Source organism: Fusarium odoratissimum (assembly GCF_000260195.1).
Source record: "Fusarium odoratissimum NRRL 54006 unplaced genomic scaffold supercont1.34, whole genome shotgun sequence".
Lineage (NCBI taxonomy): Eukaryota > Fungi > Ascomycota > Sordariomycetes > Hypocreales > Nectriaceae > Fusarium > Fusarium odoratissimum.
The window spans coordinates 227,576-251,303 of NW_022158717.1; the positions used below are offsets into that span (position 1 = coordinate 227,576).

The following is a 23,728-nucleotide window of genomic DNA, read 5'->3' on the forward strand; positions in this document are numbered from 1 at the left end:
GCAAGGCTGGGCATAATGCAAGGACCTGTCAGGAGGTAATTGAGGTTAATATGGAAGAGTATAGTGACTGATTTTAATTGATCTAATAGGTTGTGGTGTTTTTATTGCTGATTTAATTGAGAAGGTTAGGATTTTTGGGACACTCGCTTATCTGGGACACTCGCTTATCAAATACGTTAACAGATATTCACAACTATCTTAACCCTGCCCCTACTTATAACACTGATACATTTTAATTACATTATCTTTTATAGATATGCAACCCTCTAACTATATAAGGATAAATATGGCTTTTACCTTGCAACCCTTAAGAATGATTATAGTAGGCATGTGGCTTATTTTGACTGCTTATTGAAAAACACCTTCTCTGATTTCCTTGGTTTCTTACCCTTGCCTTATAAGTAAGTTATTGTTAAGGATAGCGGGGGTCTTAATAGAAGTAAAACCATTAAACTAGCTATTAAATTAATTAGCGCTATGTATTTACTAATCTCTATAGGAAGAAGTGGTTAGAATATTACTGCATGGCTAGTCTCTAATAACCTATAGCATCTAGACTTGCGGCAGGTAGAACTGCTAATTAAAGATTAGTTATTGCAGTGAGGCTGTAGGGCGATTATTTTAGATTTTGCTATTAGCCTATATTATAAACCTCTACCCTATTAATAAAAAAGGTCCCCTTGTATTAGTTAGTAGAAGTTAAAATTAGGTATTAGTCTTGACTTTTAGCTTAATAATGCCGAGGCATAAAAGCGATAACTGAGAGTTACTAGCTAATGGTTCTTTTGCTAATTGTCTTTTTAGAACCTTCTACTGCTGCATCTCTGAACTTTTTATCTAAGTTTAAACATCTGGCTAATAATTTAATCTTTTAGTCTATCTAAGTACCTCCTCTAATTATAATTCTATCTAAAGGTTAATGACTCCTTATTTAGTATCCTATAAATATAGCACTCTCTGACTAATCGGTAGTAATAATCTAGAGCCTGTATGCTTCTTATAGTTGCGTGACTATTAGTAGTATTAGTAGCTTTGGATGTAAGATGTGGCCTCTTTGTTATAGTTCCTGTATCTAATTAAGGTTCTAATGCTATAATACGCTTCCTAGACCTTTGCTTATTATCTTACTAAGAAGCTATTTCTAATATCTTTATTTATATTAACTAGCCTTTGATAGGCCTTTACTACCTAGTTACTGAAAATATATTTAGCGATATTAGCCTTTTGTAACTTCTTATCTTTTAACTCCTTGTTGAGGTCAGCTTGACTTTTCTTAACCTTGCGGAGGACAATGGGCACACTGCATCTGTATAGGATATAGACCAGATCTCCTTCTTAAGCACCTAGGCGCTAGACCAAGCCATGAATTTCCAGTGCATATTATCCTTCTGTTCTAAATAACTGCTTGCACTCTTTTAAACCGATGTTCCTATATCATCGGTTGCAGGGAAAACACCCCCTCAGCCAATCATAAGAGCCCAGAGCAACACAGTCAATCAGGCACGACCCAGGTCGAGATCATGTAAATTAGCAGCAAACGATGGGAATATGTAGCTGTAACATGGGCCCTTATGACCTGGAAGAAGGAAAACTCTAATTTATGTGGTTATAGATATATCTTGAAAGGAAAGAAAAGGCTTTTCTTCTGTTTCTTATATTAATTTCGCTAATTGCGCAAGAAGGTCAGCGATGAAGCGCGCCCAAAATTGCATCGAATGGGCCAGCTACAATGGGTGGGTACAAGAAATAACCGCCAAGACTCGGGGGCCAGCGACGGTTGATTTATGCGTAAGCAATCGGTATGAGTCACTAATCAACCTCCTTCTTTCGACCTCGAGCGCTAGACATCTGCATTTTGTCACGGAATCTCGGGATATTGGAGTTACACGGTGATTTTTAACTTGCCATGGGGCTGGTGATTCGGCGAGACGATTCTGGCTTAGCGTAACGAAGCCCCCCTCATCACCAAAACCTACCGCATTTCAAAGTCAGGAAACCAGCCTCAAGTCATATAAGATGGGACAATAAATAGACCTAAAAGTATTCCCGAAACGATTATTAACTCATCCCTCTTGGATTTTATAGTTCATATCGTTTGCTAACTATGACTCGGTCAAGCCCAAACATCCCCTCGACGGTGGAGGAGATCCTCGCTACTGCCGCAATGGACCCCTCTTTCGAGGAGGCTTATTCCAAGAAAGGCCGCCCTCCTGGATTTCCAGGACTGGAGGTCGATGAGCTAAAGGAAATGGTCCACAAACATCTGCCTATCCTACAGGCCAAGCTCGGAGCCGATCGGCCCGACGGTGTCATCGAGACGGAGCACACCATCCCTCTCGACACAGGCTTCCACTCCCGAACCCTCGTCTGCCAGCCTTCTTCGCCATCCGCTTCCTGTCCCATCATAGTTCTCTTCCATGGAGGGGGCTATTGTCTTGCCTTTCCCGAGATAGAAGTCGAACTCGCTCGGGAGCTCGTCAAGGCGCACTCGGCCGTTGTTGTCTGTCCTTCCTTCCGCCTGGCCCCTGAATACCCTTTTCCCACGCCAATGAAAGACGGGTGGGCTGCTCTGAAATACATCGCGGCAGAGCTTGTCTCACCTCACGATCCCGAATCCACTCTATTCCCACCGCAAGCCGATCCAAAAACAGGGTTCATCGTCGGCGGAACATCCTCGGGCGCACATATGGCTTGCGTCGTCTCACATCTCGCCCAATCTAACAGCCTCTGCCCGCCTTTGACAGGCCAATTTCTCAGTGCAGGAGGCTTCCTTCCTCATTCACGCGTGCCAGAGAAGTACCGCCCCTTTTACCTTTCCTGGGAGCAGAACAAGGATGCACCAATAGTCAACAGGACTTTCCTGGAGAAGTACCAGTCCGTAGTAGCGCCGGATCTTGACTCCCCGTTGTGGGTGCCATTTGACCAGCGACATCCTGACGATGCCTCAGGACAGATCAAGATGGGGCACATAGGTCAGCCACCTGCCTACTTTCAGGTGTGCGGGATGGACATCAACCGTGATGAGAGCTTGATCTATGAGAGGGTATTGAGGGAAGAGTGCGGTGTTCCCACAAAAGTTGATCTCTATACAGGCTTTCCGCATTGTTTCTGGAACGAGTTTGGCGACCTAGATATGAGCAAGGAGAGGATGAGGGACAGTGTGGATGGAATCAGCTGGTTGCTAAAGCAGAGCACACTCTAGATGCTAGTATTTTAAATAATTAGCCTAAGCAGTTAGGTAGGCTTGAATTTTCAAACATCTGATTGGGGTTTGGTAACGCGTCAATCGCACCACGACACAACGTGTAAAGTTTTTTAGATTAATATTATCCGTAAATGTGGACTGTAGCCAAGAGTCTAATTGCTTTGAGACTGACTTAATAAGTCATAATGCTTAACTCTATAACAGAGCCAGGCTCTTCTAATCCTATATACCTCTTTATTCTTATGCCTAACTATCGACTTCTTGTACGCCAGATATGCCAGTATGTATATCTGGCTAGAGAAACTTCTACTTACCTTGCTAAATAGCATATTGGAATAGACCTAGCAATTTAGTGCTATCTAGTAAAAGAGATTAAAGGGATACTAAATGTGCTATAAAGTCAGGCTAAGCTTTCTTAGATATAATATTTACTACTAAAAGCCAAGCCTATTCCTAGCCTTGCCCTATTCAAGCTTAGTAGGCCAAAACACTATAATTATAGCTTTACTATCTGCCAGGTTTAGGTAATATAAGTAAATACTAAGGGAGGGTTAAGAAAACTATTTTAAATATGTATATTAGGGTTATTCTTATCATAGAGATATTTAAGAGTTACAGTGATACTCTGAGGTCTTTCAGCTTATGAATATAAAAGCATATACATCAGATGCTATCTAGTTACAGAATGCTACTATATATATTAGCACTAGGTGTCACGGCAAACCTTGTCCTAAACCATACTGTCGTCCCGTCTGCTTCTCCCGTGGTTCTCTGTTGTCACTGTCTCCCCCTCAGATCCAGAGCTATTGGCCACATGCCTCCCTCTACTCTTCCTTTCTCCGCTCAGAGGCTGCCCAGTCTTTGTAGCCAATGTATCATCTCGCCCATATAAGAACCACAGAAAAGCGCCCGCCATGACCGCACCGCCAACAATATTCCCCAACGTGACAGGAATATTAGATTGGTAGGTGAACTTGCCGACGCCGAAGTTTGTGCCGTAAAACATTCCGATGGGGACAAGGAAGAAATTGGCGACGGAGTGCTGATAACCCAGTGCGACACTGCAATATCTTGTTAATCCTATTCCACAACATTGGCAGAGTCTGGTCTACACTTACAAAGCCCAGATGGGGATCCAGATACCAACGATCTTGGAGAGGTTGTCCTTGCTACTCGTGGCGAGGTATACAGCCAAACCCACTAGCCAGTTACAGCCAATACCTCTCGTGAAGTTGAACCACCAATTGATGATGACTCTTTCCTCAGCTTGCGTAACAGCGTATGAGGACATGGCGTCTGAGTTCAACGTATCGCTCCACCAAGCCAAGACTCACGTAAAGAAGAGACAACCCGCCAGATTGAAGATGTAACAGACAACCCAGTTCTTCAAGAGATCGTATACACTCGTCTTTCTTTGCAAGGTTGTGTACATCATAACGGTCATGTTACTCCTTACAAGTTCGACGTTGGTGAGAATGACGAGGACAAATCCGATGGGGAATGTGAAGGCGGCCAGAAGGGTGATGAGAGATGGGTTTGACTCTCGTAGACCTGGAGCTCCACCTGCGACGACAAGATCAAAAAGAGGCCCGAGTGAGATGAAGATACCGCCGAAAAAAGACTTGACGATGAGGTCTGCCCATGGAAGCTTGGCTTTGGCGATACCTGATTGGGTCATGAGTTGACAGGTCTCTGGCGGAGAATGAGCGTCGACTTTCTCCATCGACACGTGCGGTTGACGCTCATCGCCTGCATATTTTGAATCCGTATAATTTAACATGATTGTCTTCGACTCTTGTGGACAATTGGTGATACATGTCAGGCTATGGTTCAATTCCGGGAATGTTTATTCATATATACCTTGGCACGCATGATGGAAGCTTGATGTCATGATGCCCCAATCCCGGATATTCGGCCTTTAGCTTAATAACATGAATCATTGAATTTTTAGTCAATTTTAATCAGAGAGTGCTGTTACGAGATCCAAGTATGATGTAATTGCGACTTGATGTGGTCATGATGTTATGGTGGGTAATGCGACCCCATCTATTCTACCTCGCGCTATCTCAGCTATATCTATGATCTGCTCTACCTACTATACATTGATGCGATGACGCCAGACCAACTGTTCCTCACGAGCACTATACGTGGAAGCCCCAAGAATAGCCCTCATCTGCTGCACACTCGTAAACAGAATCGGTCGCGCAATGAAAAAGCGAATACCCTCAGTGCAAGGAGGACTTGTCAAGCTTCCCTCATAAGTCCAAAATTCATCAAAGTAATCCACACTCTCCAGAAGCAGCCTATGATTGAGAGTAGCCTCTTCGCTGACGTCTGTTTCGTTGAAGCCAATCATCTTTGGGAGTTGACCAAAAAAGCTATTCGCCTTGTTACCAGGGTCAAGACGAATGGCAAGGACAGCGCGTTCTTTGCCCTGCGCATTGACATGGACGAGATGAAGCTCGGCTCTGGAGCGGTGGCGCTCGACGGTGTGGTCGGCGGGGGCGTGGATGTGCCAGCCTTTGAGGTAAACAGTCTCGTTGTCGAAGCTGAAAGAGGGGTTCTGAGTCCAGATTTGATCTTCGTTCTGGACGGTGAATGCAGGTCCGTAGCCCCAGTTGAAGAAGTTGCCGGTGACCTCATCAGGATAATTCCACTCTTTGATCAGATGTTCCAGTGAGAGGCCTTGCTTGAGGGCAATAGGGATGGGAGACTGTTGAGTGCCATCCTGGCAGAGATGGTAGTCTAAATTGTATCAGTCACTGTTTGTCAAGAGTCCTTGTGAGGTGGACGTACCAGGGTTGATACGGCCCCAATTGTAAGATGCCTCATAAGCCCAGTCCGTTTTTCCGGGCTCGGCACGGGGATCAATGTGTCGCTTCTTGTGCTTGAGGGAGTAATGATTGTTATGCTTTGCGCAAGACAAGACGCTTGTGACGTACGTCGCTACTGCGAAAAGCTGAGAGATACGCATTGTGATGATGGGATAAGGAGTAGATAGAAGAGACTGGTGAAGAGCCGATTGATGAGATGTAGTTGAGCTGTTGTCGCGATTATGTGTAATTTTATATCTGATTGCGAAGGACATGAAAGTCGCAGAATAGAGTCTAGCGCGCGCAATAATGTCACTGCCAAGACAAAGCGAGGCGCAAGATACCACAGACCACGGGGGGCTTGGACCCGGCAGTTACGCAGAAATTAAGTTTGTAAACTCTATCTCGAAGCCTATCGTTGAACAAGATCCAAGTTTAGACCCTGTAAATCACAATATTTCTCAATGGATTACCAATAATTGCTTGGTGACGTTTGTGAAACTTTCCATTCGTAGCCCACGTGGACGTTCCAGGCACAGCCCGCGCTAACTTGTGGGATTCTCCATGGGGTAATGCGCTAAAGAATTAGGCTTTACAGTGGTGCGTCTTGGCGCTGGCGGTCTGGAATCATCCCTGTTTCTACTAAACAGCGAGAGATAGGAAATAATGCGTCCTTAGCTAATATTGTTTACAACTATCACGGGCCTAGTACTTGTTCCAGACCGTTGAAATGGCCGCGTAAGTATTAAATCCTTCTTGGAATCATAATCTCCTGCATGGAATCTTCCGTATCCTAGCAGGGATCTTTGAGATATCTCGTCTTCCTGGTTTCAGGGTAGCATCGTGACAGACACAGCCTCGGATTAATGGTTTAAGGTTTCGGCATCTCGTTATATAGACTGCCGAAGCTTCCGAATCTGGGTTTGTCTCCGGAGAGATGAGATCTTGCATCTTGTCCCTTGGTGCAATCGGCGCAACTGTTTTATGATATTACAAGAAGAGCTTAGCCACGACAAAGCAATCAGTGTTGCGGAAAAGAGGGCGTGATTCCTCACATAGATTGAATTGCGGCATTTAAGCTTTGTCAATTGAAAAATCATCATAACGCTAAGAAACAGGGTGCAAGCATCTTGGGAGCCGTTTTGACTACCCGAGACAGGCAGCTACGAAATGTTGCTGGGGACATGAGATTGGCTCACCGTCCTGAGCCTTTGGCGCAGCTTCTTGGCGCATGAGATCAAACAGCTAAAAAGCGCAATGACAATCGCTTTCATGCAGAAATAATTGCCGCCTTGGCAACGGTATAAGCCACAGTCAACGTCATTTCTCAAGATGATAGAGGTAGAGCAGCATGAGTTAGCAACTAGCAGTTAGCGGTTAGCTTTGACTAGTCGCGATTAGAGTTCTGGTGAGCCGAGGGTCGAGCCTGACTGTTGAGGTTTGTGCATGTTAGAAGCTATCGCCCGTGCGTCTCGTGACTGATGAGAGGAATATTCCATAAGGGCTTGGGGGTAATTAAAGAATGCCAGGAAAACATCGCTCTGACAAAATCACGAGAAATTGCTTTGGGATGATTCATGATTCAGGTTGTTATTATTTACATTTCTGCCTATGCTGAACTACCCTAGAGACTAGAATGTCTTGTTATCGATAAGATTGATATCACTATGTGAGATAAGCTGATGAGATATGTCTAGTTTTAAGACATAAACCAGCATCTTATGCCAGCCTTTCATTCAATTATATGTAATTGGGGTCACATTTCCCAGCGGCCAAAAAATTCATTTCTCAGCACCTGATGACATGGGGCGGGCTTCGTTGCACTTGCCGGTATCACCATAAATTTGTTCGGCCTTTGCAAACGTGGACGTTAAGTCATCAGCATTCTTATACATTTAATCTTCAGTATCAACTACAATTTTCTGTACTTGTAACTCCTTTATGCACCGAGCATTCGATAGCAAACCCAAAGGCTCTGGCATACCATCCCTGTGACCAAAAGCTCAACTCCATGCAGTGAGGTGCGCCCCAGATAAAACTACTGTCAACGCGAGGGCTGCTAGAAAATGCCACTGCACAGGCTCTCAATCGCTCTTCAGATACAACGAAGAACGGCTCGTGCTCCATCATGGCGAGCATGACGGGGACCTTTACATGCGAAGCCCACTCCTCTTTCCAGCGAGGTAGCCATGAAGCTGGTAGGCTCTCGAGCTCGGCAAGCGGAGCGGGAGAGTCAAGCTTCTTTGTAAGCTTTAGGACATCCCCGTGGACCGTTTCTGGTCGAAACATGATCTTGTCCTTTACTTCGCTCGAGATCGATTGTTCGCCTAGAGGGTCGTATGGCTTGCTGATGCAGTTCTCGTACATATGGGGCTGCCAGATATCCCCAAGTCCAGACCAAATGACACCCCCAAGTGGATATGAGGGTCGTTCATCTTGGCCATGCAGCGCTGCCGCCGCAACTCCATACATTGTTCCGAGACTATGGCAGAAGAGAACAATACAGTTGCATCCATTCTCGATTCCAATTTTGGACCATAGAGTAGGCAGGGTGTGGTCGTGCAACCAGACAGCAGTTTCTTTCACGAAGTCGGACTCTTCAGGTATAGGGAGAAGCGACGAGGACTCTCCGTAACAAGGGCGGTTGATAGACACGAAAGGGACTTCGTAAGTATTGCTTGAAATGGATGCGGTGTGACGAGAGTCTGCATCGAAATAGTGGCATTCGTACATGCCCCCGTGAAGAGCAACGATAAGAGGGCGGAATTGAGGTGTAGATTTTGAAGGCGGCGGGATGTTCCGTATCCCGGATACTACTCCCCCGTTCGGGAGGGAATACCTGAAAGGTTCCATCATGACAAAACGAGAGCGTAAAAGGGAAAATCGGTAGAGAACAATGATGGAGGTGACGGGAGCAGAATCTAGTATCTTGCTATATACCCTACTGCGAATGAAAAATCTGTATTTAACTCGGTCTTAACATTGTGTTTAACCCCGACCATGTTGAATCAATTCCCCATATCAAGTGGCTCTACGATTCAGAAATCAGGAATTCCACTTTTCAAGGGGTTGGGACCCTGGTGACATGTGGCCAATTATAAGCCTTCGCATAGATCCGTACTCGCCTATTTTCAAGGCTTGACCCAATGCGCTTGGTCAGTGGCGGCACTACTCAATGCCGAGATACGATTTGACCTCATCATGACTATACACCCTTCAAGGTGGGGGGGGAATGAAAAGCCGAGTCGGCGTACAGTTAGCTTGTTAAGCCTCATTGAATCTCGGAACAAGACTTTTATTTAACAACGGCCTTAAGCGTTAATTCCGATTGATGACATTGGAACTCCCTGGTATTCTGAAAATCTCGTGCAAGCCCACTGGGTACTGTATTGCTGGGTCTACGATAGCGTAACTCTCTTATCCGACGCTATCGGCATGACCTATTCCAGGAACCGGATACATGGATAGATACGCGTATAGATATCTACATATGTAGTACAGAAGTCGCAGTTAACCAAGCACGTCAATCTCATCACCATGCTATTCACGGCAATCCTTCTTTCTCTCGCTCCTGCTCTGGCGCTTGGGCGTCCGAAACACGATCAGTCAGGCAGACCAAGGTCCGAGCATGAGAGCCATGTACGTCTTCTCCACGAGTATCCATTAGGACATTTCGTCGAAGGCATCGCCGTCCGCCCAAACGGCGAGCTTCTGCTCACTCTGCCATACATTGCCGAAGTACACAGCATCAACCCTCTGCACTCCGATCACACTCCCAAAGTGGTCCATAAATTCCAGGGCATCAGCAGCGTCTTTGGCATCACTGAGTATGATCATGATGTCTATGCTGTGAACGGCGGCAACTTCTCGATAGAAGAAGGCTCAGTGGTGGGAACTTATCGTGTGGATTCATTGGACCTGACCGGGGCTGAACCCAAGGCGGCCAGGATTGCAGACTTTCCGACTGCACAGTTCCTCAATGGCATGACATTTCTGCCTCAGTGGGGACCTGGACCGCGCAACGTGCTCGTCAACGATGTGATCGGCGGTGTTGTTTATCATCTTGACCCAACCTCGGGAGATTATCACGTCGCCCTTAACAATACCTATACGCAGGCCCACCAGCATCCAGTCTTGGGATCTTTCGGCGTGAACGGCATCAAGATCGGAGACGGCATGGCATACCTCACCAACACCGGACTGGGTGCACTTGTGCGATTCCCCATCCATCCCAACGGAACAGAAGTTGAAGGTGGTCCAGTCGAGATTCTGTCCCGTCAGGATAATTCCACCTGGTTCTACGACGACTTTGCGCTCCGGGATACGACAGCATATGTCACAACCGGCTCCGGGAATTCCATCGAGCGCGTTGTTGCGCCATCGGTCGGCGCGGGAGGTCTAATTGGTACAGACATCGTGGCTGGAAGTCTTAATTCTACCGCTGTGGCGGGACCGACTGCTGCTGCTTTCGGTCGCACTGACAGGGATCGTCATATCTTGTATGTTACTACGAGCGGTGCTGCGAATGTGCCAGTCGATGGAAAAATTAGGGTTGGTGCACAGGTTCTGGCTGTTGATACAAGATTGTGCACTTGGATCTAGTAACCGACTTATATTTAAACACTTACATACTGTATTTATTTGGGTGAAGTAACATTAGGGAGGCTACAAAGATATCATGGCGTCTAAGATTTAGGCCAGCAATCCATAAAGCTTGATGTAATTTTGCCGTTAACAGAGATGTCTTCTTTCTCACATTAAGCATAAATATAATCTTACTGTTGTAGCACTATTGGCTTGCAACTGACTTGGCAATTCACATACCCTGAAGCTGTTCGCAGCTCGGTCTACAGGCGCTAATTGGCTGCGCGCACTTGCGCTCAAGGTGCAGCAATTCGGCCAGTGCCCATTCCAACAGGTTCACCGTTCGGGCAAGCTGTGCGAACCTCTTTTCTGAGTCTGCATGGAACGTAGCCGTTACCCATTCGGGTCGAACAGGTCTCCAATCGGGCATGTCTGCCTTGTCTCAACTCTGCCGGTACAAAGCTCGTGCGGCTGAACCCCGACTGCATGTCACTAACCCAAGAACATCTTAGCCCTTCTCCTTCCCCTTCACTAACGCCCTTTCCTATGAGCACTTTTCACAGAATGTGCCTCGCGTGGCTTTTTCAGGCGCCGAAATGATCTTATCGTTACGGTCTAGACCATTCCCGTCTATTTTGGACTTTCAGCTGAAACCATGCGTCGGTACACAAATACCCGCTCTTGGCACTCTTGGCCTTTAGTTTGTAGTTCTTCCACGGATCATACCGCGACGACGAAATGCCTTTTGACTTCAAAGCCTACGACCAGAAATGCCAGGGCTTGACGCTCGAGGAGCTACAGCGAGAATGGGAGCACTACACCCGCCTGATTTCGGGCGCTGCCACGTCGACTGCGGTGTCGGGATGCGCTATCCCCCTCACGCTGGGAGTCTCGACTATTGGTGTTGCGATGGCTGCACCGGCGATTCATAACGCACGAAAGAAACGCGAGATTATTGAGAGGCATCTCAATCGATTGAATGCGACGCATAAAACACGAAAACGCGATGTTCTTGGGAGCATGGCTGTCAGCGGAACGATCGGCGTTGTTACACTTGGTGTTGGAAGCATGGGCGCTGATGCTGTTGCGACTGCTGGTGCAGAGCATGGCATTCAATCCATCGTTGCGAATGAGACTGCTATTAAGCTCGTGTCACATGCTGCGCTCGATGGAGCGGGGATGATGGTTGAGCACAAGCATACGGATCATTTGAAGAAGAAGGATGCGCGCAAAGCGTTTCAGAAGGCTGGTGTCTTTCAAGCTGTTCAAGATGCAAAAGCTGCTGAGGCGGGGTATACGATTCAGCCTTATCAGAACAATGGCCAAGTATATCCGAATTATGCTGCTGGAAGTTCGTCGCAAGCTCTTCCTCCTCCTCCGCCGCCTTACAATGTTGCTGTTGGTCAGACACCTGTACCGCAAACTTACAATACTACACCGAATGGGTATCCTCAAGACTTCAAGGCGCCAGTCGCCCAACCGCAAGCTCAGCAGAGCCAGACTTATTTGACGCCCCATGTCACTGGACAACAGCCTATGCAACAGCAGTACGACTACTCGCAGCAACCAGTCCCGACATATGGTGCACCATCACCTATGCCTCCGGCGAGCACTCAGATGTTCTCACCGCCCCAAACACCAGCTGTTCAATATCCTCCCCACACTTCTCAAGGACCAAACATGCAGCCAGCACAGCCGCAGCCTCTCTACCTACAACAGACAGGAGTTCCAGGCTATAACCCCCCTGCGACACCACAGCCTTTCAACATGGCTGCAATGCATCAGGCTCTTCCTCCTGCTACACCTGCGCCATCAACTCCATATCAACAACCGCAAGTGCAACAGGTCCCGAATATGGTCATGCCTACGCCTCCCCAGGATAGCACTCAGGGCTATGCGCCACAGCAACTACAGCCGCAGCCAACTGGACAGATCGCCGGGGCACCTCAAGCTGGATACTTCCCAACTGTCCCAGCAACACCAGCTGGATATCCACCTGCTGTCACAGCCCCCCACCAGCCAACACTGCCGCCTGACTCTGTAGCCCAAGTGCCACCACCTGATGATCCAGCCTATGTCTATCAGACTCCCATGCAGCATGTTGTCCAGCATCAGACTGGATACCAGGCATCGCCCCCACCCGCACAACAGCAGTATCATCAGCAGCCTGGCTACGGAACACCCCAACACACTGGCACTTATCAACAAGCCCCAGTGCCCGCACCGGTTGACCGAAGAAGCTCGTTCGTTGCCCCGCATCAACCAGCTTTCGCTCCCCATGCACCGTACAACCCTCAAGATTGGGCTCCCAAGCCTCAGCCAGCATATACTGCTCAGGCTCCTGGGGTGAATAGCGCACCTGCTCCGACCGCACAAGTCATGCAGTATCAGATGCCTCCAACTCCTCTCCCAACAGGCTCAACAGTGAATCAGTATCAATACGACAACAAAGGTTCATATTTTCCAGCCCAGCCTCAAACCCCTCAAATGACAGGGCAGAGTGCACAAACCCCTCAGCAATATCCACCAGGAAATTATCCCGGAGCCCCGATGCACAATGTACAGGTGACGCAATAGATGTGGAGACCTTAGATTGGTGGGTTGCAATTGGAATCATGAGTTATGGTTAATGATGGGATATGGAATAAACTACAGAATTAGTTAGCGTATTAATTTTTGTCTATTTGAGGTTCAAGCCTACTTCTTCGCCGTATCCATTCCGTGCTTACATTCTGTCACTGATTGAGGAGTTTATAATTTGATTCATCAGGAGTGGAGCATTCAGTGAAGGATTTGCACTAGTCTCTAACAGGCAATTGTGCATTTCGACTCATCCAAGGTCATACCTTTTCAGTGGGGCTAACCTCTCGATAACCTTTATAAGAATAGCTAACAGAACGCAAAACTTGCATCTCACTAACTCATCACTCAAAATGACTGCACTAAACGTTACAAACATGGTCGACCTAGACATAGAGCTGGACATCATCGGCCAACAACCTTTCATGGTCAAGATCTACACCCAAGTCAGCTTCTGCTTCCCAATCACCGACCCCTCCACACATCCTGCCATCACCGCCACCATCAAAAATGGTCTGCAGCGTCTCTCGCAGAGTTTCCCCTGGGTAGCAGGCCAGGTGAAGGACGATGGTACGGGCGTATTCAAGATAAAACCATTCGAGGCGACACCGAGACTGGTAGTCAAGGATCTTCGAGATGACCCCTCAGCACCGACAATGGAGGGCTTGAGAAAGGCAGAGTTCCCCATGAGCATGTTTGACGAGAACAAAATCGCGCCAAAGAAGACTCTTCCTATTGGCCCCGATTACTCGCCTGATGATCCTCTTCCTGTGCTGATCTTTCAGCTCAATTTTATTGAGGGCGGGCTTATACTCACTGTCAATGGACAGCATGGCTGCATGGACATGACGGGTCAGGATGAGCTTATCCGACTACTCTCCAAAGCCTGTCGTGACGAAGCTTTCACACAAGAAGAGATATCGACAATGAACCTTGACCGCAAGACCATTGTTCCTCCTCTCGAGAATTACAATCTCGGCCCAGAGCTGGACCATCAAATCATAAAGCCCCCTCCAGCCACTGAAGCCCCGCCAACACCACCCAAAGCAAGCTGGGCATTCTTTTCATTCAGCCCACAAGCCCTCTCGGAGCTCAAGGACAAGGCAACACAGATTCTTGACGAACAAACTAAGTTCATATCAACAGATGATGCTCTCTCAGCGTTTATCTGGCAATCCGTCAGCCGCGCCCGCCGTGCTCGTCTAGATGATTCCACCGCGACTCAATTCTGTCGCGCCGTTGATGTGCGCACTCAACTGGATGTACCCAAGAACTACCCAGGAATCCTCCAAAACATGACCTACAGCGTCTCGAAACTCTCTCAGATCGCCAATGAGCCACTCGGCATCGTAGCATCTCGCTTGCGGTCTGAACTCGGCCGTGATGATCTTCGCCGGCGAACACAAGCCCTGGTAACATATCTGCACGACCAGACGAACAGGGCAAGCGTATCTGTCACGGCGGACGCGAATCCGTCGACGGATATTATGTTGAGTTCATGGGCGAAGCTGAAATGCTGGGACTATGACTTTGGCCTTGGACTAGGAAAGCCAGAGAGTGTGAGGAGGCCGTTGTTCGAGCCGTTCGAGAGTTTGATGTATCTTATGCCCAAGAGACCCGATGGAGAAATTACTGCGGCGTTATCGCTGAGGGATGAGGATATGGAGATATTGAAACAAGACGAGAAGTGGAAAAAGTATGGGCAATTCATTGGCTAGTAATAGTTTCGGGTTGCTCGCGGGGCTTCAATGCAACGTTCCAGCGGGGAAGCTCACGACATAATTCGACATCATCCGAGCTTTATGCTTATTCCTGTTTATAGAGTTGTATTTGCGGAGACAATATGCAGATCTCGGACTGTTCTCCAGATGTGCGGTGCTGCGATAGGTGCGGGAGATGCTTTTGACGATCGTAGGGCTTGGCGTTTGTGGAGGATCAGAAGTAGAGCCGAGGCGATGGCCGAATGACTTACATATAAGATGACACTCACTAGTGATTGTAGAGTATTCAAAGGAATTCCTTGGTATCATTCAGTTGCATGATGGATCTGTCGGCGCTAGGTTTCCCTGGGGCGTTGCCCGACTGGAGTAACTTGAACGTCCTGCATCGCAACACCCTCCCAGCTCGAGCGCACTTCTACTCCTACCCTGATCAAGAATCCGCTCTCTCTTTCAATCGGGATCAGAGTTATTTCCATAGCCTCAACGGAACATGGAAATTCCACTACGACAACAGTCCCTTCGATGCTCCCATCTGGGAAACTGCCAACACCAGCTCATGGGACGACATCGAAGTCCCAGGCGTGTGGCAGCTCCAAGGCTATGGTCATCCTCACTACACCAACATTGACTACCCCTTCTCTGTCACTCCTCCCAAGGTCTCTTACGTCAATCCCACTGGTTCTTACTGGCGACAGTTTGAAGTACCTGAAGAGTGGGATGGTGATCAGATCAGACTGCGCTTTGAGGGTGTTGATAGTGCATTCCATGTTTGGGTCAATGGTGAAGAGGTTGGCTACGGTCAAGGGAGTCGTAATCCAAGCGAGTTTGACATTACGGACTACCTCTCTCCGGGTCAAGCGAATGATCTTGGTGTAAGGGTTTATCAGTGGTCAGATGGTTCTTATATCGAGGATCAGGATCAGTGGTGGCTGTCTGGCATCTTTCGCGACGTTTACCTCATTCCCTTTTCCGAATCGTTCATCATAGACTTTCAGGTTGACTCTGAACTCTGCGACTCTTTTGATGAAGGGTCTTTTAAAGTCAATGTGACCATTCAAGGGAAAGAGGGTGACCTTGCTATCAACTTACTGTCGCCTAACGGTTCGGCTCTTCATGAATGGAAAGGATCACCTTCAGATATCTATGAGAAAAGTCTTTCTGGGGATGATTTCCATATCTGGTCCGCTGAAACGCCAAACTTGTACACCTTGCTCATCACCTTCAACGGACGGACTATCAGTCAAAAAGTTGGTCTGCGTCGCGTTGAGATTCAAGGGTCCAACTTTTACGTCAACGGAAAACCTATCATTATATACGGAGTCAACAGACATGAGCACCACCATCTCACTGGACGTACAGTCAGTTACGAAAACATGCGAAAGGACCTTCTACTCATGAAGCGTTCCAACATTAACGCAATTCGCACTGCCCATCAGCCTCCCCATCCTGACTTCTTTGACGTGGCTGACGAACTCGGTTTCTACGTCATCGCCGAATCTGACCTTGAATGCCATGGCTTCGGTAGTATTGAAGAAACAGAAGAAGAAGCTGCTGAGTGGCTCTCCAACAATCCAGATTGGGAAGAGGCTTACGTCGATCGGGCTCGTCAGCTAGTTGAGCGATTCAAGAACCATGCCTCTGTCATTATCTGGTCTCTCGGCAATGAGTGTTTTTATGGTCGTAACCACGCTGCCATGAGCAAGTGGATCAAAGAGAGGGACCCAAGTCGGATTATCCACTACGAGCAAGACCGTAATGCTACGTCGACGGATATGTACAGTCAGATGTACAGCACGCCTGACGATGTAAGGGAGTTCATCAAGACTCATACTGATAAGCCAATTGTGTTGTGTGAATATGCCCAGTAAGTATCCTTCTGTAATCCAGATGAGGTTGAGCTAACAGTACTAGTGCTATGGGCAACGGACCAGGTGGTCTCGTAGAGTACATCGACCTCTTCAGAAACGAGCCTTTATCTCAAGGTGGCCTTGTCTGGGAGTGGAGCAATCACGGACTCCTCAAGAAGGAAGAGAACATTACGTACTACGCTTACGGAGGTGACTTTGGCGACGAGCCCAATGATGGTGACTTTATCATGGACGGTCTTGTTTTATCTGACCATTCGCCAATGCCTTCATTGAAGGAGTACGCCAAGATCATCCAGCCTGTCTCGGTGAATTTGGCGAAGAATGGAAGTGCAATGACTGTTGTCAACCACTATGACTTTTCTGACTTGAGTCATCTCGATGTTTCGTGGCATGTTATCGCAGACGGTCTTAAGACTGAAGCTCGTCCGCTCGACCTTCCAAGAGTACCCGCTGGAGAGAATAGGACCGTGGCGCTTCCATCGGGGCAGAATATTACACAGAATGAGGCATGGGTCACGGTCGAGTTCAAGCTGAAGGAAGCTACCCTCTGGGCTCCGAAGGGCCATGTCATTGCTTGGGATCAACTTCACATCCAACGCCCTAATATCAAGACCCGGGGCATATTGGTAGTCCGTCGTCAAGACAGCGGAGAGTTCCAGAAGAACGGAACCAAGCTCCTCTATAAGAGTGGAGATGCTTCCTTTGGATTTGACTTGCTTCAGGGAAATGTAACTTGGAACATCAACGGCGTGGATATCTTCCAACGTGGCCCCGAACTCTCATTCTATCGCGCTCTCACACAGAACGATGCGGCATCTTCTGGCGATGGACCGATCTGGGAACAAGAAAAAATTCCAATGATTTATCCTCAAGTCCGAGATGTTACATGGCGCGTTGGCGAGGATGGCGCAGTGGTGCACTATAAAGTCTGGGTTGGAGTAAAGACACGTGCTTGGGGCGTTGAGGCAGACATGATCTATAGGATCCCCACTCAAGGTGCTCAGCTTCAACTCGAAGCTCGGGGCGAATTTGTCGGCAAGAATGAGTCTCATGTCATTCCCCGCATCGGTCTCATGGCTGTTTTGCCCGAATCTTTCGACGACGTCTCATGGTTCGGCCGAGGACCCGGAGAAAGCTACAAAGACTCCAAGCAAGGGTCCCGCATCGGGCAGTACAGTTCCACCGTCCCGGATCTGTTCACCTACTATGACTACCCTCAAGAGAATGGTAATCGCGAGGATTTGCGATGGTTGAAGATCGGAAATAAGGATGTATCGCTTGATGCTCGACGAACAAAGAGCGAACCATTTAGCTTCACGGCTCGGAGGTACATGCCCTTTGACTTGGATGATGCTCAGCACCCGCACGATCTGAAGCCATTGAACATGACGGTGCTGCATCTCGATTACGATAACAATGGGCTGGGATCGGCTACGGTTAGGGTGAGACCGTTCGAGAAGTACAGGTGCTACACCAAGCCATTCAACTTTAAGTTCAGTTTCAACATAGTCTAGTTCAACGTGATAATCAGATTCGGATGATATATCTTCAATGTAATATGATTATGCGACTTCGATCATGATAAATAATTGATTACTGAACGCTTTTGTCCGCCAAGATGGTGCAGTACACTTGCATATCGGTGAGCAGTTCGAGCAACATGTCCAGATACACCACCGCTCAACGCCTGTCTAATGCCGAACATGCAATTGCTCCTAATCGGGAATGCGAAGAAATGGCTTGGTAGACGTCTTGCCTGAGTGGGCCGCGACATTAGCGCTCAGAGCACCACGTTCGCGATTAGTGATCAATAATTACTGATCAAAACGCATGACCCGAGACCGGAGGAAATAATAATCACGCCTCATTCTTTATCATAATGCATTACAAAACCCTCCGGTAGCATTTTCATTTTGTAATCTTTATGGGAAAGTGTTAGGAATAACGCCGATATATATAACTATTTACATTTCGAAATGTAACCCATGAATCCTACCCTCCAACGTCATAGAACACTAGCACCTCGCCAAACTCTATCAAGCCACCAGTAAACACTTTTTCTCACTGCAAGGGTCATGGCTCGTCGCATCTTTGTTATCGGAGCTACTGGAGCTCAAGGTCTCCCCGTCTGTCGCGGCCTCATAAAAGATGGAGCGTACAGCTTAAGAGTACTCACTCGCGACGTCAACTCACAGCGCGCCAAGCAATTGGCAGAGTTGGGCGACGTCGAGTTCATCGAAGGTTCATTCGCGAATGAGGACAACCTCCGAAAAGGCTACGAAGGTTGCTGGGGCGCCTTCGTCAACATTGACGGCTTCAACACTGGTGAAAAGACAGAGACTTACTGGACCATCCGCGCATACGAGCTGGCAATTGAGTCTGGCATAAAGTTCTTTGTCTTTGGAAACTTGGACTATGGGTATAAGAAGAGTGGCTATGATCCCAAGTTCCGCTGCGGCCATTATGACGGAAAAGGTCGAATGGCTGAGTGGATGCTAAGCCAGAGAAAGGCTCATAGCATGGGCACTGCCATCTTCACTACTGGTCCGTATATCGAGATGGCAGTCTCAGCACAGACAGTTATGACTCCACGTATTGTTGAGGGTGTCGTTACCTGGGCTGTTCCTCTCGCTGACGGAGCAATCCCCCACGTCGCTCTCGATGACTGCGAGCACTATGTTCGCTGGCTTTTCGATAACCCCGAGAGATCCGATGGACTGGATCTCGAGGTGGCAATCGATCATATCACGTACCATGACCTAGCGCAGGCGTTCCAAAAGGTTACTGGCAAGCCAGCACAATTCATCGACATTCCGTTGGCGACTTACTTCGATCACATGCCTCTGAAAGGCACAGTACCAGCTGGATACAACGCTGATCCCAATGATCCTGCCACCATGACCATTGTGCAAAACTTTTCTGGATTCTGGAATATGTGGAGAAGCTCTGGCGGGAACAAGGGAGTTATTAAGAGAGACTACAAGCTGCTGGATGAGATTCATCCGAACAGGATCAGGACTGCGGAAGACTTCTTCCGCAAAGAAGAGGAGAAGCGCAAGGCACAAGGACTTCCGAGCATTTTTGAGACGATTGAAAGTGGCAACCTCGGTATGATCCTCAAGTTGAGCGAGGATGGCAGGAAGGGAAAACTGTAATCCTTCAAAGGGCCCCGTATGTCAGTCTAAAGTATTGAGGCTATGGACATGAATAGTGTATTATAACCCGCAATACAAATGGTCAGAATGTGACTCAACTTTCTGATCACAAGATGCTAGCAGCCCGGTAGGCTCCACTGCTGTGCCGTCATCCTCTCCCCACCTTGGTTTTGAGGGGAAACAAGATCTAATTAGCGCTTCAAGTTGCATGCAGTCAATTAGTGCAGCATTATGAATTACTCGATATCTGACAGAGGGAGTAATGAGTCTACAAGGCGATCATATTCGGTTGCTTCGCCTGAGAGCTGATTCAAGCTTATCCTTCACGCGCGGCATATTTCGTCGCGCTATCCTATGTCTGGGGTGACTCAAGTGACACTCCGCCGCTCGATGTATCAAGACAAGTTATCCACGCAACCAAGAATCTGCATCATGTTCTTGACTGCCTTTTGGCATCTCGCTTCGACGAGCTTTTCTAGATCGATGCTCTGTGTATTGACCAGCAAAATCCACAGGAGCGCGCATCTCAAGCTGCCATGATGGGAGACATTTACTCACATGCACGATACGTCCTTGCTTTCTTATCACCGGAAGCGGAGTCCTTCAACTTGGGGCTAGATTATATAGAGGCGACTTCTCGAGACAAGACGATGCACTTCGATCCTTCCATCTAACCTCATCTCACGGTCCAAGGTCTCAACGCTAGAGATGAACGGCGGCCTAACAATCTATATGCGACCCTTCGAATGAAGCACTTCATGGATATGCTTGTTCCTGGGAGGCTATACACCGAAGACTTCATAGCGGCAATATCCCTTTTCCGAGTACGCCACTGTTCAGATCCTCGGGATAGAGCATTCGGGTACTTTGGACTACGTTCGCCGAGCCTAGATATCAAAAGTGTAATACCTATTGACTACACCTTGTCTATAGCCGATCTTTATCAGAAGTTGGCGGTGGCGTTGATCGAGAAATCCCATACACTTGATGTACTCAGTCATGTACTACACAGGTCGAGCGTTGAGAAGCGGACTGATGGCTTACCCAGTTGGGTTCCAGACTGGGATGCTACAATTGATGATTGGTATCATCTAACATATACCGAACGCACGAATATGATTCGGCATTGCCGTGCTTCAGGAGACATGAAACCAGAATGGAGGGTACAAGAAGCAGGCCATGTCATAACTCATGGCTTACAAATTGAGGCAACCGCACCTGGCTACCCTTCCATCATCCCCGGTTCAACACTTGGGGGCAAAACGGTCATCAATGAGTGGCGCCGACTCGCTGACCTATCTACTTATCCGGATGCGTCACCTACTGAGAAGCAATCTGGTAACGAGCGAGAGCGTGCATTTGAGAACGCCCTCAGTGGAGGCTTTACTTACATGAAATGGTCACAAGGGAGTCTCGAGTACACAAAGGCATACCGCGCCTGGCTCGAATGGTTTGTATCCTCGGAAGTTGCCTTGGCCAAGTCATGTAAACAAATAATTCAAGATTTTGATGGGTTGATTCGGCAGACAAGTGAACGTCGGAGATTTATTGTGACAAGTGACGGGCAGGTAGGTTTCGGTCTGGAGGGAGCCGAGAAGGGCGATGTGGTTGTTATTATACCTGGAAGGAAGGTTCCGTATGTTTTGAGGAGGGTGGAAGTCTCTGACTGTGGAGTGAGGAGGTATCGTTTGCTGGGAGATGCATTCATCAACGGTGCGAGGGCGGGTGAAAAGGTCGACCCATCGACGTCGGAGTTGACCAAGATCGTTATTGTGTGATAGCATTGGTCTTCAAACGTAGAAGAGTGACGTCCTTATGCTTTCCAGGAATACTTCTTGAAACTGTGTACGTTGAATTGAAACGATATTCAGAAATTGCACAAAGTGACTAGGACATATACAAAGAAAATTCCCAAGTCTCTCTAGAGTCAACCCCTCCCTTCATTGGCATTCTTCTTCAATCTTTCTCAGCTCATACAACCAATACTCTATCGTTGAGCTCTGATAGGGGTTCTCCATCTCTCCAGGTGGGTCAGGTCCTACTTTACCCCATACTACTCCAATCTCCTCAGCTGCACGTCTCTCATCGTCTGGCAACTCACTCCCTTCAAGATGACATAGAACTTCACTCATGCGGCCAACCCAAATCCTTTCCCAGAAGTTAATAAGATCGCGAATTCCTCTTTCTGGATCTTTAAGGATGGAAGTGATGTTTTCCTCGAACTGGTCTAAAAGATCTCCAAGCAGCGCCAACTTGTGACTTTCATCATCTTCAAACCCGTCTTCAACACTATGAAAGGGATTGTCATACATGAGACACCTCGTATACTTGTGTACACAACAAGAATGATGGATTCCTAAAGCGGTATAGGTAATGTACCGAAGAGTAGCATAGTGATGCCTTGGTTCGAGATAACAAGAAAAATGTTCGAGATATACGATGAATCTGGCGAGCGGCTTCGATAGGGGATTTTCATGTATACCGCTTACTTCTGGGGTACCCATGTTGTTAATCGTGATGCTTTCCAGGTCGTTTCTTTCTTTTGCGGCACTGTCTCGTAGAAGGCGTCTTTGAGCAAATTCAAAACCATAGACAGGGATTAAATGTTTTAATAAGAACGTTAACTCAGTGCAACCCCCAGGAGAGCATCGGCAACGGCATGCATCTGTCACGTTAGCCGCAAATACTAGAGCATGGAGTTTGTGAACCCAAGCTACGTCCCTGTTCGGCGCAGGTGGTGTTGGCGATGTATTGCTAGTATCAGACTCGTCCGATCGGTCTATTTCAAGAGAGAGTCTTGAGTACCTAATATAATAGCCAATGGCCGAGAATATACACCTAATCGCAAAGACATCTTTGGATGATGGGAAGGGGAGCTGACAGGGGAGACCACCATGATCGGCCAACCATCGCAGATATGGTACATTTGTGTAAGGAGGGATAGCCATCAGTTCCACTATTGGGGCGTTGTACCATGATCCAGTGTCTCGGAAACCAACTCGGAGAAATATGTCGGCATCGTCGGATGAAGATAGCTTTTGGTAGACTGGCCATGGGCCTAAATACCGACGACGGTTTCCCACGATAGTAAGGGCTTCAGGGACACAAATACCCCTCTTTTGCAAGAGCTGAGTGACTTTCAATGCATTCAAATCGAGAATTTGTTCCGATTCGAGACCCAGTTGCTGTATATCTGTCCCACACAGGTTTTCTAGAGCAAGCTGTTTCAGTCTGTCTCTGCGATCTTTCATGTGACGCACGTATCTCAGCTTGCACCGTTTAGAGGCACCGTTAAGTATAAACTGTAGCTTTGATGATGTAGGGATCGCGCAGTCAGCTTTCAAAAGAATGACAGCACATTCGGCACATGTGCATCTTCTACACATTCGGCTATGTTCTCTACAGCTCAGCCTACTGAGTGAGACTGCGAAATCTAATGGGGAGTAATATAATCGATCTGTCTGGTTCAGGAGTGCTGCATCTGCGGCTTCAACTAGGACTCGCAGGTATGATGGCTTTGTTGCAGCGAGGTGGAGTGGAGTATGCCCGAAAAGATTTCGCTCAGAAAGGGTGCTGGGATGTTTGGCCACGAGAGTTTTGACTTCTTCCAAATCATTAACGTCCGTCACCCAAAGACTGGCCACCCCCACAGACCGGCCACCTCACTTTTAACCCAGCCACCCAATTTATATATACTTTAAACAGTCACAACTCTACCAATTTAATTCCAATTAATTTCAAACTAACGCCAATCAATTCAGAATGCCTTCTTTTACTGAAAAAGATATGAGCGCCGCTCTCC

The 23,728-nt window shown here is 47.7% G+C and overlaps 11 protein-coding genes across 11 annotated transcripts; 7 read left to right on the forward strand and 4 right to left on the reverse strand.

Annotated features, from left to right (window-relative positions):
- Window positions 1–1,997: 1,997 nt before the first annotated feature.
- On the forward strand, window positions 1,998–3,281 carry FOIG_13603 (uncharacterized protein). Its single transcript, XM_031214761.1, has one exon. It carries the CDS (start codon window positions 2,105–2,107, stop codon window positions 3,200–3,202), a length of 1,098 nt encoding a protein of 365 aa, XP_031055558.1. The 5' UTR covers window positions 1,998–2,104; the 3' UTR covers window positions 3,203–3,281.
- Window positions 3,282–3,935: 654 nt separating this feature from the next.
- On the reverse strand, window positions 3,936–4,496 carry FOIG_13604 (uncharacterized protein; the record flags this gene model as incomplete). The annotated part of the gene is made up of 2 exons (XM_031214762.1): window positions 3,936–4,266; window positions 4,324–4,496. The coding sequence occupies 2 exons, from the start codon at window positions 4,494–4,496 to the stop codon at window positions 3,936–3,938; spliced, it is 504 nt and encodes a 167-aa protein (XP_031055559.1).
- A 39-nt stretch (window positions 4,497–4,535) lies between these two features.
- FOIG_13605 (uncharacterized protein) lies at window positions 4,536–4,985 on the reverse strand (the record flags this gene model as incomplete). Its single annotated transcript, XM_031214763.1, has 1 exon — window positions 4,536–4,985. The coding sequence occupies one exon, from the start codon at window positions 4,983–4,985 to the stop codon at window positions 4,536–4,538; it is 450 nt and encodes a 149-aa protein (XP_031055560.1).
- A 193-nt stretch (window positions 4,986–5,178) lies between these two features.
- FOIG_13606 (carbonic anhydrase) lies at window positions 5,179–6,246 on the reverse strand. Its single transcript, XM_031214764.1, has 2 exons — window positions 6,002–6,246; window positions 5,179–5,950 (listed from the first exon to the last, which is right to left on the reverse strand). The coding sequence occupies exons 1-2, from the start codon at window positions 6,177–6,179 to the stop codon at window positions 5,301–5,303; spliced, it is 828 nt and encodes a 275-aa protein (XP_031055561.1). The 5' UTR covers window positions 6,180–6,246; the 3' UTR covers window positions 5,179–5,300.
- A 1,680-nt stretch (window positions 6,247–7,926) lies between these two features.
- Window positions 7,927–8,871, reverse strand: FOIG_13607 (uncharacterized protein; the record flags this gene model as incomplete). Its single annotated transcript, XM_031214765.1, has 1 exon — window positions 7,927–8,871. One exon carries the CDS (start codon window positions 8,869–8,871, stop codon window positions 7,927–7,929), a length of 945 nt encoding a protein of 314 aa, XP_031055562.1.
- A 684-nt stretch (window positions 8,872–9,555) lies between these two features.
- On the forward strand, window positions 9,556–10,620 carry FOIG_13608 (uncharacterized protein; the record flags this gene model as incomplete). Its single annotated transcript, XM_031214766.1, has 1 exon — window positions 9,556–10,620. The coding sequence occupies one exon, from the start codon at window positions 9,556–9,558 to the stop codon at window positions 10,618–10,620; it is 1,065 nt and encodes a 354-aa protein (XP_031055563.1).
- Window positions 10,621–11,291: 671 nt separating this feature from the next.
- Window positions 11,292–13,299, forward strand: FOIG_13609 (uncharacterized protein). Its single transcript, XM_031214767.1, has one exon. It carries the CDS (start codon window positions 11,341–11,343, stop codon window positions 13,177–13,179), a length of 1,839 nt encoding a protein of 612 aa, XP_031055564.1. The 5' UTR covers window positions 11,292–11,340; the 3' UTR covers window positions 13,180–13,299.
- Window positions 13,300–13,495: 196 nt separating this feature from the next.
- On the forward strand, window positions 13,496–14,900 carry FOIG_13610 (uncharacterized protein; the record flags this gene model as incomplete). Its single annotated transcript, XM_031214768.1, has 1 exon — window positions 13,496–14,900. Exon 1 carries the CDS (start codon window positions 13,536–13,538, stop codon window positions 14,898–14,900), a length of 1,365 nt encoding a protein of 454 aa, XP_031055565.1. The 5' UTR covers window positions 13,496–13,535.
- Window positions 14,901–15,201: 301 nt separating this feature from the next.
- Window positions 15,202–18,285, forward strand: FOIG_13611 (beta-galactosidase; the record flags this gene model as incomplete). Its single annotated transcript, XM_031214769.1, has 2 exons — window positions 15,202–16,767; window positions 16,815–18,285. Exons 1-2 carry the CDS (start codon window positions 15,221–15,223, stop codon window positions 18,283–18,285), a joined length of 3,018 nt encoding a protein of 1,005 aa, XP_031055566.1. The 5' UTR covers window positions 15,202–15,220.
- Window positions 18,286–18,846: 561 nt separating this feature from the next.
- Window positions 18,847–19,926, forward strand: FOIG_13612 (uncharacterized protein; the record flags this gene model as incomplete). The annotated part of the gene is made up of 1 exon (XM_031214770.1): window positions 18,847–19,926. The coding sequence occupies one exon, from the start codon at window positions 18,847–18,849 to the stop codon at window positions 19,924–19,926; it is 1,080 nt and encodes a 359-aa protein (XP_031055567.1).
- Window positions 19,927–20,672: 746 nt separating this feature from the next.
- On the forward strand, window positions 20,673–21,704 carry FOIG_13613 (uncharacterized protein; the record flags this gene model as incomplete). Its single annotated transcript, XM_031214771.1, has 1 exon — window positions 20,673–21,704. One exon carries the CDS (start codon window positions 20,673–20,675, stop codon window positions 21,702–21,704), a length of 1,032 nt encoding a protein of 343 aa, XP_031055568.1.
- Between the last annotated feature and the right edge of the window lie 2,024 nt (window positions 21,705–23,728).

What these genes read in the sequence shown, in the direction of transcription:
- FOIG_13603 (XM_031214761.1), top strand. Translation starts at nt 2,105, where the DNA reads ATGACTCGGTCAAGCCCAAACATCCCCTCGACGGTGGAGGAGATCCTC.
- FOIG_13606 (XM_031214764.1), bottom strand. Translation starts at nt 6,179, where the DNA reads ATGCGTATCTCTCAGCTTTTCGCAGTAGCGACGTACGTCACAAGCGTC. An exon ending in TTGGGGCCGTATCAACCCTG is followed by an intron (nt 5,951 to 6,001) that starts GTACGTCCACCT and finishes GATACAATTTAG; the next exon opens with ACTACCATCTCTGCCAGGAT.
- FOIG_13609 (XM_031214767.1), top strand. Translation starts at nt 11,341, where the DNA reads ATGCCTTTTGACTTCAAAGCCTACGACCAGAAATGCCAGGGCTTGACG.